We start from the raw sequence: 18,861 nt of genomic DNA, 5'->3' as shown, positions 1-18,861 counted from the left end.
AGAGGCTGCTGAGCTTTTTGGGCTGGAAGTCAGCCTGAAGGAGATGGAAGTTCTCTACCAACCTGCACCTCAAGAAGTCTTCCATCATCCTCACATCACCATAGGCAATTCAGAGCTTAAGTCAGTCCAGCAGTTCACCTATCTGGGAAGTATCATTTCCTCAGACCGTAAGATTGACTAAGAGATAGACAACAGGCTAGCAAAGGCATACAGAGCCTTCGGAAAACTCCATAAAAGAGTCTGGTCCAATAAACACCTGAAGAAAAGTACAAAGATCAGTGTCTACAGAGCCATTGTACTGTCTACTCTTTTATATGGGTCTGAATCCTGGATCATCTACCGCCACCACCTGCGGCTTCTCGAACGCTTCCATCAGCGCTGCCTCCGTTCAATCCTAAACATCCACTGGTCTGATTACGTGACCAATGTGTCTGTTCTTGAACAGGCAGGGGTCAGCAGTATCGAGGCCATGCTGATGAGAACGCAGCTGCACTGGGCAGGGCACGTCTCCAGGATGGAGGATCACCGCCTTCCGAAGATTGTGCTCTATGGTGAACTCGCCACCGGCTGCCGCAAGAGAGGAGCCCCGAAGAAGAGATAGAAGGACTCCCTGAAACAACACCTCAGCCTTGGCCATATTGACTGCCACCAGTGGTCCACTCTGGCCTCCAATCGGGATTCATGGAGACACACCATTCACGACGGTGCTGCTTCCTTTGAGAATGCACGGAGAGTCAGTCTTGAGGAGAAAAGACAACGCCGAAAGAACTGTTCCTTGCCAATGTCACCTAGGGAGACGTTCCACTGTGCCTTTTGTGACCGGACCTGCCTATCCCGTATCGGCCTTTTTAGCCACCAGCACACTTGCAGCAAGCGTGGGTAGTGCCCTTCTCAAATCTTCGTTCGCGAAGCCTAGCCATGATGACAATGTGTGGCTCTGGTGTGGGCACCCCAATCCCAGAACTGTGGGGGTATTGTAGCAAGACACTTGTCTCTATGGGGTCAGCTTGGGTCCATCCAGGCTGAGCCATTGCCGTGGTGGCTGCAGGCAGCGTCAGCAGCAACACCGTGCTGGGATGGAGTCAGGGGAAACCAGCAGCAGACCTGAACAAGGATTGAAGCAGAGCTAGAACAAGGGGGTGAAGAAGAGGCGGAGACAGCTGCAGTGGCAGCTGCTGCCTGGCCAGAGTGTGAGGGGAGAGGAAGTACCAGGAACGGTAGTAGGTGCAGGATGGGATGGAGAGGAGAAAACTGAAGCACTAGACTGGAGACACTGAGAAGGTATGGCAGCAGAAGCCTTCCTGGTTTTTGGTAGATATCCTTGGCAGTTCTCCATCCCAGGACTGCCTTCTTCTGTGACCAAGGCTGCTGCATGGCCTGTGAATGGCTTCTTTAGGTCAATTTAGCGTGGATTGGGAAGCCCCAGTGTAGTCACCTCTAAGAGGGCAAGAGGTGCCTTGTCAGAATGGGGGATGTTCACTAACTCAGAAACTCAGCCCCTGGGGATCATCCTCACTTGAAACGGAAGTATCTGGGAGGTGTGTGTGCTTCCAGAGATAGGATGCAGGTGATAAGGACATGTTCAGGATTGCAGTTACAGACCTGGGGTCCCAGAGCATTGTCTGTCTTGTTTACTTGTGTCCTCCTTAGAGAGAGCATGTAACGAGAAATCCCACACCTCGTTTCTGCCTGAAACACCACTCTGAAAGCCAAGCATTGCAGTGTTGGGCATGGAAGCACAAAGCTTCTGCAAGCCCTTTTTTTTTGAAACAGAACTTAAGAAGCTTTGCTATGGTAACACAAGTCTTCTGTAACAGAACCAGAAATTTCATAATTATAAAAAAAGGGTGTGTTGGGGTTTTTTCCTAAACTGCACTAATTTTTAATATGCTGCTTTGTCCAGGACTCAGGGAAGTGTAAGAATCCTTTTCTTTTTAAATAAGTTGAATACTGATTTTGAAAGATTATGTGCTGTCCTCTTCAGTGTGCAGCAATAGACAAAAGAAGTATTGTCCTCCCATTGGACACCACTAGGCAGGGTTACCACTGAGTTACTGATGGAGGAGGAGGACTGTGGGTGGGGCAGCGTCTTGTGTTTTTCTCTGGACTACAAGGTTTTACTGCATCTGTGCAGGACCAATAAGCTGTCACAAAGTGGTAATTAATAGCTGTTGTGCCCATAATGTAACCTGGAGGAGTCACATTAGATATTTGAGAAAACAATGAAAAATATTGATGGCTGTTCTGGATAAATCAGTGACTCAGTAGAAAACATTTTGTTGATTTTTGTATTTGGTAGGTAGTCAGGGGATACTGCAGTCACCCCACACTCAGCCTCCTTGCCAGCTGGCATTACAAGTGGATCAGCATAATTAATTTCAAAATCAGTCAGCGGATTAAACTGGGCAACATTTTCTCCAGAGTAAAACTTTAAATAGTAGAAATCTTTGGTCTGCCTAAGGTCTCTTTATTCCCTTATCTCAGCTGCTTCACAGATTTCTTTGTTTTGCATCTCACATCCCCCTGGCATTGATGGTATTTTGCCTAATAGGTTAAAAGATGCTGATGAGTGTAAGAGTTTGCTGAAAGCTGAACAGAAAATCTCATTCTGAGCTGGTGGGACAGCCCCAGTCTTGCAGCTGTAGGAGAAAAAAGATTCATGATTTACAGAAGAATAAAGCACTGGCACATTTCAGACACCAGTAACAGTAGTGTAATTCACTGCAGAATTGTGATGGTGACACGTGATGTGTTTTTCAAGCTGTCATCTGCCCTCATGTTTTGTTTATTTTCACTGCGGTTTAGGAGATTCATGTTTTGTATTCTGTTGGGTGTATCTAGAATACTGGCCTACATGTGTACTTCTGCATGTCTCAGGAGTTCAGCCTGCTTGACAAAAAAGCCATAAAGGTGAATGGATGTTCACACATGATGACTCTGAGTTGGGCAGTTCTCTTTGGCTTTTCCAGTTACTCTGAGAACATGTCCTGAAAACTTGTTTCTATTCCGAAAATGGACTACTAATTTTTTCCATAATTTTCTTCCTTTAAACTGAACTCTGTGATCTTTGATTCTTCTAAAATCACCTTTCTTTTAGTATGCCCTGAATGATGCACTGTGTCTATGGACATGTTTGTATTGCCTGGTAGTATTATACCAAGAAGGTACATTATGTAACTAAACAGAGCCCCTTGATTATTTATGTTTTAGAGGAAGTACTAGGTGCTGTTTATGAGTTTGCAGAAGTTTATTGTCAGTGTGAGCACCAACTCAGATGTAATAAATGGTCAATCCTTCTCTTTCGTGGAAAGACACCAAAGTCATTAAAGACACAATGTCAGTATTGGTTGATACATTTACAGAGATCTCCTTTGCATATGAAACAAATGGTATCTCCAGAATGAGATCAGGAAGCACATTATGTGAGTAAAACAAAATACAACAGAAAAATAATAGTAGAGTTGATAGAATATACAATAGTACTGATATTAAGTAATATGTATTTAACATATTTTCTTTTAGGAGAAGCCACTGACCAAATCCCTGCAACGAGGAGAGGATCCCCAGTTTGATCAAGTAAGACACTTCAAATTATATAATTTCGATTCCTCAGGCTAAAATACAAATACTTGGAAAGCGTTCTAGTGTCTTTATGCTGTTTTCCATACAGCAAAACCATTGTCTCTCAAAGTATTTTAGTACAATGATTAGTGCTTTGCCTAATGATTCTTGGGTTTAAATTGGAAGGGCTTTTCCACTGTTTTCAAGCTCGGTATTTTTCTGCCATAGAACTTCTTGCCTTTTCAGTGTATTAGGAACAATATTATTTCCTGACTGTTTCCCCGATGGAGATTTTGAAGCAAACTTTGTATCTTTCAGAATGTCTGGTTTTTGAAACAGTGCATGGCCCCCAATCTTTCTCTTGTGGGCTGTCTCTAATAGTTAATATGAGGGCCTACAGAATCACTGTCATTGCTGTCAGTCTCATCAGTCTAGTTTGTCTCTGTAGCTGGGACTCAGTATGACTTACGTGTCTGCTGCACTTCAAATAGGCTGAGCCAACCTGTTGTATTTAAAATTAAGCATAAGTTCAATTGTCAGGATAAATGGCTGTATATGACAAGGCAGAGAACAATTACAAAAATGGTTGGCAGGGGGAAAGTATTAAAAATAAAATAGAACTTCCGTAATTAATTAGATTTCATTTAGTAGAACAACAAAATTGTAATTAATAAAATGAAATTTATATCTGATTAGTAAATTTATTATGTAAGGGAAATGGGAAAAGTATAATAATAAAACCAACAGCAATACACACAGTTTTTAATAATGCTATAAAGTAATTAATTTTTGTCACTAGTCTCTCTTTTAAAAAAGAAATCACCTAGAAATAATTCCAAAATAAGTAACCTATTTTGAAATAAAGAAAGGTAAGTGCTAAAGAGTTTAAGTTGGCATAAAGGATGCCAGAACTCAGAAAACTCACTCCCAGTGAGGAGGAACGATAAACTCCAGGTGTATCATAAGCAACAAAAGTGATTTGCTGCTCCCGTATTCTGGCCTCAGCTGTCATTGCTGTTGCTGCTGCTGCTGAGTGCATGTCTGCCCAAACCCCTGTGCTGCCAGCAGGGCCAGAAACACGGGACTGAAGGACAGAGCAGAAGCAGCAGCAGCAGCAATGACTCTGAAAGCAGCTGGCTCTAATGCCATAAGCTTCAGGTACCATTTTGATTAACTTAAATCTGGGAGAGAAGATAGGTATCAATGGAACTTCAGAACCTCAGGTGAACATTTATTGAGTGTTCTGGGACATTACACCAGAAACAAAGATGCCTTGTGAGACTCCACTGACGTTTCACTAAGGTTCACTTCATCATTTTAGCTTGACAAAGTGCCACATTCTGGATTGTTCTGCAGCTGCTTTTTGGGGAGAGGTAGCCTGCTTGGAGGGTTGTTCAGAGCAGGAGGTGAACAGACGAGGTGAGACTTCTGCACTGAGACCCCACAGGGAAACCAGCCACTGTGGCTAAAGGAGGTTGCTCTGTGAGTGCTCCTTACCTGCCTAATGAAATTCTTTGTGGTATTCTGACCTTAATTTTATATATATTTTTTACCTTCCCGTGGGAAGAGTGTTGCATGCAAATGGGAAAGTAAAACAAATTAAGCCACCCAGATGCAAACGATTTGATACTGTTCCTGCAGTGTATTAAACAAACACATAATGGGTGGCCATGATTTGATTAAATATTTATGGTTAAGCAAATTTGGCCCTGTACAAAGAAGAATTAGAAGGCTGGTGTTTCTCCTAGTTATTGGTAAATAGACAGAAAATTAAATAATTAAGTCAAAATCATTTCATGAGAACAAATGCTTCCTAGAGTGAAACAGCTGTGTATTTACTACTGTAGCAATTTACTCTGGATGCTGGGGGGAAAAAAACAGATGCAGTCAGAAAACAAAGGTAAGTTTTATTACGCAGGACATTCATATATCTTCCTATCCACATATCTACAGTCCTACTTATGTGCAGAATTGATAGAAAGCATGCAGCTGAGATTGCCTTAGATGTCTTGTCAGAAAACCTTGCTTTGAGTTCCTTGACATTTTCAAAACAAACTATTTAAATTGAATTTTTCAAAATTATTTGTCAGCCTCAGCCCAGGTTGTTGGCAATGTTTCTGTTTTCATGTTTCACATTGTTTTCAGCTTAAAAAGTATTATAATTTTGATATGTTCTAGTGCTCCTGGGATTGATGTACATCTGTGATTGGCAGATGGGACCTGAACCTGGCTTATGAGCCCGTTTTCAAGAACATGGTTCATCCTTACCAAAATAATTTTAATTTGGCTGAATTCATACAATCATACAAAATTTTGTAATACACAGTAGATATTTGATAGAACTGAGATAGAGTAGAAACAAGAAAATAGAGCAAAACGTTTATCTTTATTTGGCGTATTTCAATCAGTGTATTTGTAAGTCCATCTCACTATAAAGTTTTTTCCATGTCAGTATGAAAAAATGGTCACGTAAGTATGGATGATTTTGCTGATATTAACAATTAAGCTGTGTCCTACTTGGAAAACTCTGAAGATCAGGATGTGAAATGATACTAAAACCAAAATAAGGTCATGTCCTTTGAAGTGACGTCATTTAAGTTTTATTTTTCAAGTTAACACAAATATTTAAAGTGTCTGTGGGATCCAGGAAGACCAGGTTGAATATCCCTTACTTCTCTTTCCAGTAAGGTGTGGAAAGCTTTGGTGTTCATTCCTGAAACGCATTAAGTCATCTAGCAAAAATAAAAAAGACCACATGACATTCCTGACAGTTTTACTACAGAAATGAAGAAGGAAAAGAGAGAGAAACGCCATGAACAGACGTTCTCAAGGAGCATCTATTAATTTTTACTTTCAATTTTACGTCATAAAAAGTGACACACTCTCAGAGGAACCTAGTTTTTTAATTTTGACATTGTCAAAATTATCTCTATTCAATTTGAGTGAAATTGATAGGTAGGTCAGTTGAAAATATCTGAGCTGCATCTTTTAACTGTAAGTTTAAAAGCATCAAAAATAAGGCAAGACCTGACTTAAAATTTGCTTTTTGCAAATCAGCTTCAGACATGTCAAAAAACAGCTCCAAATAACCCCTTTACACTAACTGGCAATAAGCAGAATGGAACTCTGTCACGACGCCTGATTCTCCAAAGCCACAATCACAGTGTACTTTTTAGAAGCTTTAAGAGGCTTCTACCTCTATCATTAAATAAAACACTTGACTGCATCTAATATTAGAGGTTAGCTGGTGGTTTATTTTGTAGTCCTCTTCATCATGAGTTACAGCTAGTTGAAGAATGGTGAAAAAAGGGCAGAAGGCTTGAAGGCCTGACTATGTTTATATTAACACTTTTTATCTACTTCTGAATAGGGATATATTAAATACAAGAAGAGCTTTACACAGGACTATATTTTCACACAGTTACACACAATTCTAAAACCTACTTACACCATGCAAACTATCTAACATCACATGGCTATAGCCAAATATTAATATGTATTTCACGAAATTGCTGGATCCAAGCAGTCTTATAATTTTTTTAACTTTATAAAAATAGCTCTTAAGATGTGTTCTTCTGTGGAGCTTCTGCAGGCTTCTTCTCTCACTTCTGCACCAGCTCAAAGTCTCTAGTCAAATTCCATTCTTATTTCGGCAGCTTGCACCTGCAAATTTGTCTTTGGTTGACTAGCTTGGAATTGTATGTATTCCAACAGAACTCCAGCTACCCAAAGTAATCAGCATCAAGTTTTACACTGAAACCTCAAAACCATTTCAGGTGATAATGAAAACATGACTTATTATCCATAAAAAGCTCTCTTTGGCTCTCTGAGAACCAGCATTTTTTTCTGCCCTTTCTGAAACACCATTTTAGGAGTGCTAGTTGTGATGGTGGTGAGGCATCCAACGTTTAGGATGTGAGCACAGGCAGAGCTGTTTCTGTCCACATAGGTGTGTCTCCTGTTAGGCAGACAGTATGTCTGGCTGCCAATTGCATCACCCTCCTCATACTCAAAATAGTGTCTTGAGCAATATCTGCAGTGTCTCACCATTAGTCCACTGACTGTGTCCCTTTTTAGGTGTGCAAGTGTATAAGGAAAATATATACAGGAAATTATCTAGGTTTCTTCATATGTTTTTAAATAATCTAACAGTATATTTAAAATCATGATTTAAAAGTTTTTGATAAGACAACTAGTTGCCTGTTGGCAAAGGCCATTGATGCTCCAGCAGTAGCATGCTCTGTGTTCCAGATTACAAAAATGTCATTAAACATTTTATTAGTGAACTATGACTTAAACTTCCTATTACAGGAAACCATAAAGTTGTAGTACATGAAAAGATCAAAAGCTAGGTTGCAAAAACTCATAATTCTCCAAGAAGCTTATCCTCACCTAAGGAAACGCTTTTATTACTCTTGTTCTCAGCCTCTACTAACATATCTTCTGTTCTTACCGTGGTATATAAATGATGAGTGAAGTGACAACACTGGAGGGAGAAAAAGTGCACTGTGTAATCTTGGACTGAGCTACAGACAGTTTTCCATATAAAAATACAGAATGAATGTAACATTTTGTCCATGGAAGTGAAGACTTAGCAGCAAAGCTAACTTTTCCTGTGAAGTTATCTCTGTGATGTGTCTGTTTCAGCACTTTCAGCATAATCTGCACAGAAACTTGTCCTTATTTCAGTCATACTGCTCTCTTCTTAGAAAAGCACTAGGTTGGAGAATGCAGGTTGGAAAGCTAAAACATCTAATGTGTTATATACTCTTAGGAGATGAAACCAAGCAACAAAAATAGATCAAGGTAAAAAAAGGAAACTAAAACTAAAGGACAATAAAAAAATTGAAAATGTAAATAGACACTAAGCAGCACACTAATGATTAACTTTCCCTTTTTTAGAACAGCTTAAACATAGAATCACAGAATCAGTTGGGTTAGAAGAGACCTCTGAGATCATCAAGGCCAACCCTTAATCCAACCCCACTTTGATTGCTGGATCATGGCACCAAGTGCCATGTCCAGTCTCACCTTAAAAACCTCCAGGGTCGGAGAATCCACCACATGATTAAGGATATGCTGATAATTATTCTTATCCAACATAATATTTATTAGATGTAAAAAGTGAATATTGCCGGATCCCTGCAGTTGGTCCCTTTTGTGTTTTCCCTCTCACTGAGTTTTACACATTGTCATTCTTCACCAGCAAAGGACACAAGGTAGAGGAAGTACAAGAAATGGTGGTCATGGGGTCATAAAACCACCTTTGTCTCCTGTTCCGAGGTTTGGGTTCAGGCACTATGTAAAGAAGTACATCTGAAGGCAAAATTAAAGGTAACACCTTCAGAATGAACTTGCAGCCCGCTAAAAAGAAATGGGTTTTCACGTAAAATGTCATGCTGGCAGTAAAATAGCTATAAACATTGGTAATGTATAAGCAAGTTAGGTGAAATTACCCATCTATAAAATTATGATACTAAAAAATCCTGCTTTTTTACTTACAAAGCCAAGGCCATAAATGAAAACTAGTGAGTCCAAGTTGAATAATCAGTTTTAACCATTTCTAGGGAGATACAGCTTCATAGCACTGCCCCAAAAATATGCTTGTAACACAGATATGAATGAAAGATCTCCACAAACACAACTGCACTACTTGGTCCTAATGTGTTGTTTTACAGATTTATGAATTAGAGTTGACTTGTCTGGAAACCTGTCATTAGCAGAAAAAAAATGGTTCGTCTCAAACAGTCCAACAGAATTAGTCCATATGGCTGTTTGGACTAGAGCTTAAGGCAGTTCATCTCTCCACCTTCCCCCTCCCCCAATACAAATTGTTAACTTTGTATCTGCAACTTAATATCTCACATGAATGAAATCTAGGTCTTACTGTAGTCCATGAGAGTTTTGCCGTTGATTTGAAGGAACAAGGATTTAATTACAGCTGTTATTTTCCTTGAATCCATATTGTTTGTACTTACAGGGCTTTGTTACAGCCATGCATGCAGCATTACAAATGGTGAAAGAAGGAAAGACATCATTGCATGTCTGTGGGTATCTTAAACATGGCTAAAAAAGTGCTTACCAAATTCTTCTTTCAGTAGCATTGATAAAAAGTGTAAAATCTCACTCCTAATGTCCATTATTTGGGATCTACACAACAGCAATTTGAAGAGAAAATATGCAGAAACTGTGGGAATAATAAATTTGCAAAAAAAAATAAACCAACCCTATGCAAAAATTAAGTACTGCAATTCTGCATTATTAAAATGGCAGTAAAATACCTATTCAACACACAAACTGACATATATGGTATGTGAAAAAAATGCAGAGCCAAGAAATTCATGATACTGTTGGGAATTGGATGCAGTTTTGAATATATTTGCTGTTAAAGCACATATAAATTCATAAGTGAAATGTAAAACGTATTCAGCATCTATCTGCTATTAGTGGAAACATTTCTTATATTTGTATTTTGACAGTATAACTAGACTTTTATGAAAGTATATAAATTGTAGCAAACTATCTGGCCAGAATGTCATTAAATTTCCTCTTGCATTTCAGTCCAAAATAAATATTAAGCATTTGCATAAAGTATATTTACTGCTCTGAGAACACAGGTTTTAAACAGCTCGCTACTTGTGCAGCTTCCTTATCCTTAAGCCATACAGTAGGTAGTTCATTTATGATGGAAGAACATGATCATTTGTCCAACAAGGACATATTTGTACATCTGTGCACTCCCTTTAAGGAGCAGCACAGAGCTAGAATTCATCTCACTCCTGGACTTCCAGTAAATGAAAGGGTTGAGTAACTGGCAAGCCAGCTAGACTTCCCTCCCTTCCTGTTCCCTGAAAGCCAGGTCTTTGCCCAGTCCACCCTTCCTTCCTGTCTTAAAAGTGCAATGACAGAAAGATTAAAAAAAAAACCAACACAAAGCAACAAATATTAATCTTTTATCCCTACTAAAGGCACATACTGTAAATTCAGCAGAGAAGATTTAGCAGGAGTCACTTCTTCTGGGGAAATTGTACAGCTGGGATTTAGAAAACAGCAGTGGTAAATACATCAGTGAACATGACTGAAACAACTTTTCATTTGCAGTTACATATTGTGATTTCTGAAAAGATATTTAGGTCTATTTGGGGACAGGCTTTTTAGGAGGTCATGTTGCAACAGGACAAAGGGTAAGGATTTTAAAAAAACACAAACTCAATTTGGACTAAATAGAAGGAAGATGTTTTTTGTGATGAGACTGGTGAGATACTGGAACAGGTTGCCCCGAGGAGTTACGGATGCCCCATGTCTGGAACTGTTCAAGGCCAGGCTGGACAAGGCTTTGATCAATCTGGTTTAGTGGAAGGTGTCCCTGCCCATAGCAGGGGGTTGGAAGTAGGGGATCTTTAAGGTCCCTTCCAACCCAAACCATTCTATGATTCTGTTCTTCTCTTCCCCAGCAAACCACTTTTCATTACATCTCGTAATTAACAGCCAGTGTTCTGTCAGCTTCAGAAAAAGTTTTGGAAAACAATAAAGAACTGAGTTGGTAGTGAATACTTTGCCCTGACACCAGGTGGTCCATGTCTTCAGAGTATTTATCCAAAGCCTTAGGACAGAAGGCTTTGATATAATGGAGTTGAAGTGCTGTAGTAATTCTTCATGAAAGGCCTTCTGTCACTGCTGCAAGTAGTGCCTTAATGCCATCTTCCATAGCAACTTGTTTCGTATTTCAGGTAATAAAATATATTGCAGACACTGGATTGAAAGCTTTCCTAACAAAATATTTTAACAGAAACTTTTAATTTTACAGAGGCAGTTGTGAGACCTTTCTAATGCACCATGTTTAATTTTAGGCCATGATACCTTAACAATAATACTTCATTCTCAAAGTGTCTCATTAACTTTAGACCACAATGTCACTGTGAATTAGTTAAATCCCGAGGCTGGAAAACTGCAAAAGAGATCAGAATTATTCATCTAGATTAACTGTCATCCACAAAAGTTCTCATTTAAGGTTATAGTAATATGTGGAAATTATGTGTAAGATACTCAGTCTGCCAGTTTTGCTCTTGTCTTAGTCACAGTGCTCACACAAGCTTGGTCTTACATGGGACTTTAAACTCTTATTATATTTCCACAAGCACTGAAATGTGCTAGTTTCAGTTTAAGCAGGTGGATAAGCCTGACATAGTTGACATAATCAATGTACTCGACATGAAGTACACACATGAGCTCTTCACTCCTGATACTCAGCATTTGTTTTCTGTTTTCTTAGAATGTCCACAAATGCTGCACATGTGAACATTTTGTTGCAATACATGTAATATCCTCTTGTATAATAATGGTGTGGTGTTTTGATCTCATGTTTTGTAGCTTTATGGTTTTCAATAATAGGAAGTTTAAGTCATAGTTCAGTTGTAATATGTTCAGTAAAATTTCTGTAATTGGTGACACAGTTAGTACAGAGTGAGCAGGGATCTTTTCCAGTATGCCACTGGAGCTGTTCATTCAGGTGCTTCCAGGGCATAATTTTACACTATGTTTTATTTGTGCACACAAAGACACAGGATACTGTAAATATTTTCCTATATATAAACGAAAAGTCTAAGTTATCAGGTCTTTGAGCCTAATAGTAAGATGGATGCATCTGCATGATCAGTTGATTAAAACTGTTGCAGAGCTTGTGGGGTTTCTCAATGCATTCTGAGTTTCAGAAGGGGCATCAGGCAGTCAGATACAACCCTTGAAGACAGTGCCTCTGATTCATTGCTTTTTCTTTTCTTACAACATGCTCAAACTCAAATCAACATCGTATAACAAATCAAAATAGCTCCCTTGCAGTACTAGATAGTTTTCTGGTGTGTAGTAAGATGTACTGCACAATTTTAATGCATTTTAATATCATCAGTATAAAGACACTATTGACATACACTCCGCTATTGTGTTTCTGCTTAGGTTTCATACAATCATAGAATCACTAAGGTTGAAAAAGACCCCTGACATCATGAAGTTAAAACACAAATCCAAAACTGCCAAGTCCACCACTTAACCATGTTCCTCAGTGCCACATTTGCATGTCTTTTAATGACAGGAAATGTAGAATATGACGTCACTGCTTGTACCGTAGTTCTCAAAAATTCAATGAAAACAAGAAAGAACATACCTAACCATGGAGTTAGTGCTTTTTTTTAAGGATGAGGGGGAAATGGAACAGCATTTGATTTGTTGTGTTTTCCAAATAGGTTATAAGCTCAATGAGCTCACTTTCAGAATATTGTCTACCCTCTATCCTGCGCACTTTGTTTGATTGGTATAAAAGGCAGAATGGCATAGAAGATGAATCTCATGAGTACAGACCAAGGACAAGCACTAAATCCAAAAGGTATGATTTCGAATCTGCATACATACATAATTGATAAATTTTAAGTTAAAAATTACTTTTTTTGAGGTGCAGTTACTTGAAAGTTGTATCTTTTTTCTGCTTGTTCCTGGAACTCTTCTCTCAGCTTCTTGATAGATGTAATAATTGTGTCCTCAAAGTTATGCTCCTGATAGTTCAAACACAACAGTGCTGTTATGATTGTCTTACTTCTGGTTTGGATGCTGTAATTTCATTTAAATATTGATTTGTATAAACTATGTCTTCTATAGTTATGTGGTCAGGCAATAATTTTGTGACACTTGCTTAGACATAGAAATTTCACATACACTTATCCTCAATCCAAAAACTTGAGAACCAGTCAAAGGGTTTTTAGCAACACTGACTTAATTCTTAAAAGAAACAAGCACACAAAAATAAAGTTATCAGTTGTTCCTCAGTGACAGGGCACTAAGCTGGTCTTGATTATCTTGAGATCTGGTAGTTTGTTATAAATATATTCTTAAAAATTACAATTTTTCTGAATATTTTGGTAGTTACATTTACATACTTTATTGAAGCAGCAGGAAAATCAACACTGTCAGACCTGGTGTTTGGAAATGCATATGCAATTCTTCACATTAGGATTACATTATAATCTACTAACTACAGAGGGCAATAGGAGCTGGTTTCAGATATCAAGGTAGAAATTAACCTGAACCAGAATCTTTGAGACTCTCTATGTCAATAGAAGTAGGCACTATGAAGACATGATTCATCAATTAGATGTCTACTTTTGGATGAGATGAATCCTTGCTTTGAGTTGCTTCTTTCTCTTGACTTGTTGCAGGACAACTTGCTCATAAATAGATGTCTTCAGGATCTTCACGCAGAATTTAGTTTCAAGTCAGTTTTTAGCAGTGAAACAGGTCCACCCTGTCAGCTGGTAGTGTTACAGAAAGAATGTATAACCAGTCCTTTCTCCAGTTAAGGCAAAACCAAGAAAACAAAAATGCAAATAATGTATTTCATCACTGATCAAGTAGTACTCTTAAATGCATGTTTTATTATAAATAAGTACAATTGAAATCACTAAAACTCTTAATGTGTGTAAGAGCTGTGCTGAATTTACACAAAAATCCCATTGAAATCAATGTTAAATGCCTCAAATGGAATGCAGAACTGTTCCTTTAACATTTAATTTTATTTTTAATTTATTTTATTAATTTTATTTCATTTTACTGTATATTTCATGTTATCTTTTCAGTACGCTTTGAAACTCTGATCAGGTGATCCAAATGGGTATTTTTTTGTATTTATATTGCAAGACTTTTGTTCCTCTGTGTTATTCTGCACAACGAATGTGTTTTAACATTTGACAAGTGTTGCCAAAGTTAAAAAATTAACACCAAAACAGTTTTTGAAAGAGAATGTAGTTTGGTTATGAATTCTCCCGTCAGTACTTTTAAGGCATTTTTCAAAATTCATCACAGGTCTAAATATGAATTTGATAGCACAAAGTAATTTATTCCATTTTTCACCAAAGTATAGTTACGAATGGTCTAAACAGTGCCATTGACAAGGAATTTGAGATTAAAACCTTTTGCTACAATACAGAATCCATAGGTTTCCTTGGTTTTGGTTTGAGGTTTTTTGTGTTGATTTTAGACTAGAAAAAAGAGGGAGGAAATGGATAATGATTAAGCATTTGAAAGGTCACAATAACACGTTAGATTTGGCCTGTTTATCTCAGATTTTAAGAACACAACAGTACGTTACTTTCTGAAATGCTGGACTGCAGTTTGAAAAGTAGAACATGATCCCCTGTTATCTGTATTTGTGTAATTGAAGAAGGCAAATAATGTGATTTATGACACATCTTTGAAATACTGTGTTTCTTGGTTTGATTTGCAGCGATGAACAGCAGAGGGACTATTTAATGGAGAGAAGAGATCTGGCTATTGATTTTATTTTTTCTTTAGTATTAATAGAAGTTTTGAAACAGGTATGAGTTCCTAAATTATGCACTAACTAATAAATGATGAAAATTGCCAATGCAAGTGAATTTTGTGATTCTTCTTTCTATTTGCTTCTTTAAAAGTATATTAAAAATATTAAGTACATTCTGTATGCTTGTTCATTGCTGTCTTTCTTGCACCTGTAGAATACATAGTACTCTGTGCTCATACTAACTTTACTTTGCCTTGTCTTTGGAGCTAAAGTATTTCTCTTCCATACTAAATAAACATTAAATGGCTGACTCATTCCAGCTATTTTGTTAGCTACATACCGTTCCAACTGATACCATATTTCTGTATGGATGATACCCATGAGTAATATTAGCACTAAAGTGTTCAACCTGAAGTGTAACATACATGTACTTGTTGTGTTTTTTATTTTTTGTTTTCAGATTCCACTTCATCCTGTAATAGACAGTTTGGTGAATGATGTCATTAATTTGGCTTTCAAGCACTTTAAGTACAAAGAAGGGTAAGGCTCTTTTTCATACAAAAATTCTATGAGAAAAAAGCTTATTTTTTTAATGGTTGTGGTTTAAACAGTATGCTTTCTCAGCTGAGAATTCTTTTTTGTCTCTTACTAGGTACCTTGGTCCTAACACTGGAAATATGCACATTGTTGCAGATTTGTATGCAGAAGTAATAGGTGTTCTAGCTCAAGCAAAGTAAGCAAAATGAAATATCTTACTTCCCCCATTAATCTGACAAGTTCTCCTTGTTTAGCATGTGAATATTCTAATTTTCTCACTTTCTTTAAAAGTACTCTATGAGTAAGTCATTTCAGTTCACTGGCCCTCTATTCATCCAGGTGTTCTAGAGCACAGACCTCTAGGGAATCACAGGCTTCCTGCATCTAGTCCAGTGATACTGAATAAATTCAATTTGACTGAAGCAGCATTATTTTTCTTATCTCAGCAATGACATCTGTGGAAAGCCCAAAGGTCTCATGAGGCTATTTTAATAAATTTTTTTCTATATACTGTTTTTTCTTTAGCTGGGCAAACCTATGAATGGCTATCCTCTCACATAGCAACAACTCTAAGTTGCTCTGCCATTATTTTGGCTCAGAACTTAATGTAACTGCTTCTAAACCCTTCATCCTTCTCAGAGCAGGTGACATAAACCATTTTGTGGGTGAGATCTTAAATTTTGGATCTGGAAACAGACAAATTGAGAAACTCATGTACCCAATAAAACATCTCATCATACGCCTCACCACAAACTAAACAAAGGGTGAAATTTAGTGCCCCAACGTATTGATACCTGTCTCCTGACTTTTGGTGTTGCTGGGAGTGAGTCTGCTCTACAAAACCAGTCAACTTAGCTTGATGTAGCCAAAACAGTCTGAGTTTCTGGAAATCATGTAACTTCAGCTAAGCCTTCACCTGGGCTTCTAAACTGTCTGGGTGAAATGTGAAAGGAGAAGTGGCATCTGGATTCAAAGCTGCAGTTTGACTGTCAAAATATGCATGTTTTCCATAAGTGCGGCATTTCTTCTCCAGTTCTGAAGGACCTTAGTAAGATGTTTCTGCCACTAAAGGACTTCTTCCCACCAACTTGTTTCTTTCAATTCACTTCTGTTGCCTGTCGAAGGTGATAACAAAAGGTTTCTACATGCTACACCTGCCCATAAAAATTACATTCTTTTCATTTTGTCTCAAAAAGGACAGGAGGTCCTCTTGGGTGATCTTTCTGTATTTTATTTTTATGGACAATGCATCTCAAAAGACACTTCCAATGGATTCATGGGGGAGATAAAAATTTATCCCAGGAGTCCTCCATCTCAAGTTGTTGTAGTTATTAATGCTGAACGTTACTGTAATGGCTGTTAAATAAAAATACCGAAGGGAGAAATTGCCTGTCTGAATATTTTCATGGTCATAATTTAAACATTTTCTTTTGAAAGCATTGCATGTGCTTGCAAGAAAATTTTCTATCATGGATTTTTGAAAAATATGTGAGGGGATTATTTTAATGATATTACTAGATCTTATGTTTTAGAGGTGCATGGTAATAAAATAATTTGAAAGGTGTTGTTATCTAAAGGGACTAAGATTGGGCTGTATGCTTGATTTTATGCATTTATTAGAAGTGAAAAAGAAATCTATTCCCATACTGAGTGAAATGGTGTTTTATAACCAAAGTTTAATCTTCTATAGGTTTTTTCCAATTTATATTCCTTACAATGCATTTCAAGTATTTATTTTGCACTTTTTGGAACTAACCCATCTGAATTCGTAGATTTCCTGCTGTAAAGAAGAAATTTATGGCAGAGTTAAAAGAGTTGCGGCATAAAGAACAAAGCCCATATGTAGTTCAAAGCATTATCAGTCTTATAATGGGTATGAAATTCTTTCGCATTAAGATGTATCCTGTGGAGGACTTTGAAGCTTCTCTTCAGTTTATGCAGGTAAAGTTCTTAAGGATGTAACTGTGGTTTCCAGACCTTTTTGAATGGGCTAACCTTTATCTTTCCTGTAATGCTCCACATTTTCCATTTGTCATTGCCACATACATGTATGTGCAGATCCTTTCTGCTTGTTCTGAACCTCAGTGCTCCAGTCTCTGGAGTGTGTCATTCCGTACCAGCTTCTCCTCAGTCATATACCTCTAGTCCCTACCTCTCACCCTTCGGCTAGAAGAAACCCCAGACCTTCCACCCTGCCATCCCACAGCTGTCCCTTGCCCTGTGTCCCTGCCTAGCTATATCTGTCTAGCTGCTCACTGCCTCCAGAGGGAATCTTCCAGCACTGACATAGTTGCCAGAAAAGATAAACACTTCTCATGGAGAAAACCACTGAGAAAGAGGCAAAGAATTGAGGCAAAAGCTGGATGGAATTTCCTTCCAGCACACCTTCACCCTGCTTCCTGTAAGGGTACATTCTGTACCCTCCTGGTTTGAGAGTCACTAATACAGAGCATAGTTTGGCTATAATGAATGCTTTAAATTAATAGATTACATCATTTTATAAAAGGCAAGGAACTATTTCATGTTTCAACATTCTTGCCGGTAATGTACAATTGGTTCTGTTCCCACCAGCAGGTTTGTTTAGCTTAACCTTTCTTTTTCCGTTTTAATTCAGGATCACCCTCGTGGTTACGTAGTTTGTAGCCACTCATCCAGTAAAATACATGTTTTACATAAACCTCCATGTAAAGATCAGCTTATTGATGGTGTAAATAGAGAAAAAAAATCAATGTTAGATGCCCACAAGTAAGTATTTGACATTGGAATGCTGATACACAAGCATACAGACACACTGAGCCATTTATCTAAGTCCTGAACGGGAAGCACATTATCTTTCAGCTTTGCAATGTATTTTAAACCATATTTAATAACATATTTAACACCACACAAACAGGTCATTTTCCTTCTTACCTTACTCTTAATTATACAGAGACATATTAGTATGTGTTAACTTAAAGTAAGTTATCCAGAGCTGGCAAAATGCCACAGTGGTGTGTGTTCAGTGCACATGACTAATATGAGTGAAGGAGTGTGTGGCACAGCTTTGTGGCACAGCACTGCTGGGTTCCAGTGATCACTGCTACTGAAATCTGTGGTAAAACTCCCATATAGTTGAACTGAAAATTTGGATGTAAATGATATCTATCTTGCCCTACTGCAATATCTCAGCACTAAATTAATTGTTACGTATACTACTGTGTATCATAAGATGCACTGTGTATGTAGGAAAACCAGTTTAACTCATTTTGGTGAAATGCACTTTGATTCTTTGGGCCGTTTGTCTATTAGTTTGAATATCTACATGCAGTGTTTCATCTAAAAGCTCTGTTACACTAGCACTGCTACAGTAGAGAGAGACTTTCAAAGGGTAAGCTAATTTCAGGAGTGAGCTACAGAAAAGTCTGTCTTCCCCCAAAAAGTGCAGAAGAAGCTGAGGAAGGCTGGATAGTGTATAATCC

General features: G+C 38.0%; 1 protein-coding gene across 6 annotated transcripts in view; it reads left to right on the top strand.

Annotated features, from left to right (window-relative positions):
- Positions 1 to 18,861, top strand: part of FRY (FRY microtubule binding protein) — a 251,531-nt gene that overhangs the window by 132,388 nt on the left and 100,282 nt on the right. For all 6 annotated transcript variants that reach the window (XM_071553058.1, XM_071553050.1, XM_071553032.1 and 3 more), the window contains 6 exons: positions 3,523 to 3,576; positions 12,801 to 12,940; positions 14,831 to 14,921; positions 15,327 to 15,406; positions 15,519 to 15,599; positions 17,176 to 17,344. In XM_071553058.1, the coding sequence (XP_071409159.1) occupies positions 3,523 to 3,576; positions 12,801 to 12,940; positions 14,831 to 14,921; positions 15,327 to 15,406; positions 15,519 to 15,599; positions 17,176 to 17,344 (615 nt within the window). The remainder of the gene's footprint in view (positions 1 to 3,522; positions 3,577 to 12,800; positions 12,941 to 14,830; positions 14,922 to 15,326; positions 15,407 to 15,518; positions 15,600 to 17,175; positions 17,345 to 18,861) is intronic.

Source organism: Pithys albifrons, chromosome 1, assembly GCF_047495875.1.
Source record: "Pithys albifrons albifrons isolate INPA30051 chromosome 1, PitAlb_v1, whole genome shotgun sequence".
In the NCBI taxonomy this organism is placed as follows: Eukaryota; Metazoa; Chordata; class Aves; order Passeriformes; family Thamnophilidae; genus Pithys; species Pithys albifrons.
This window is presented reverse-complemented; position numbering and strand designations above follow the sequence as displayed.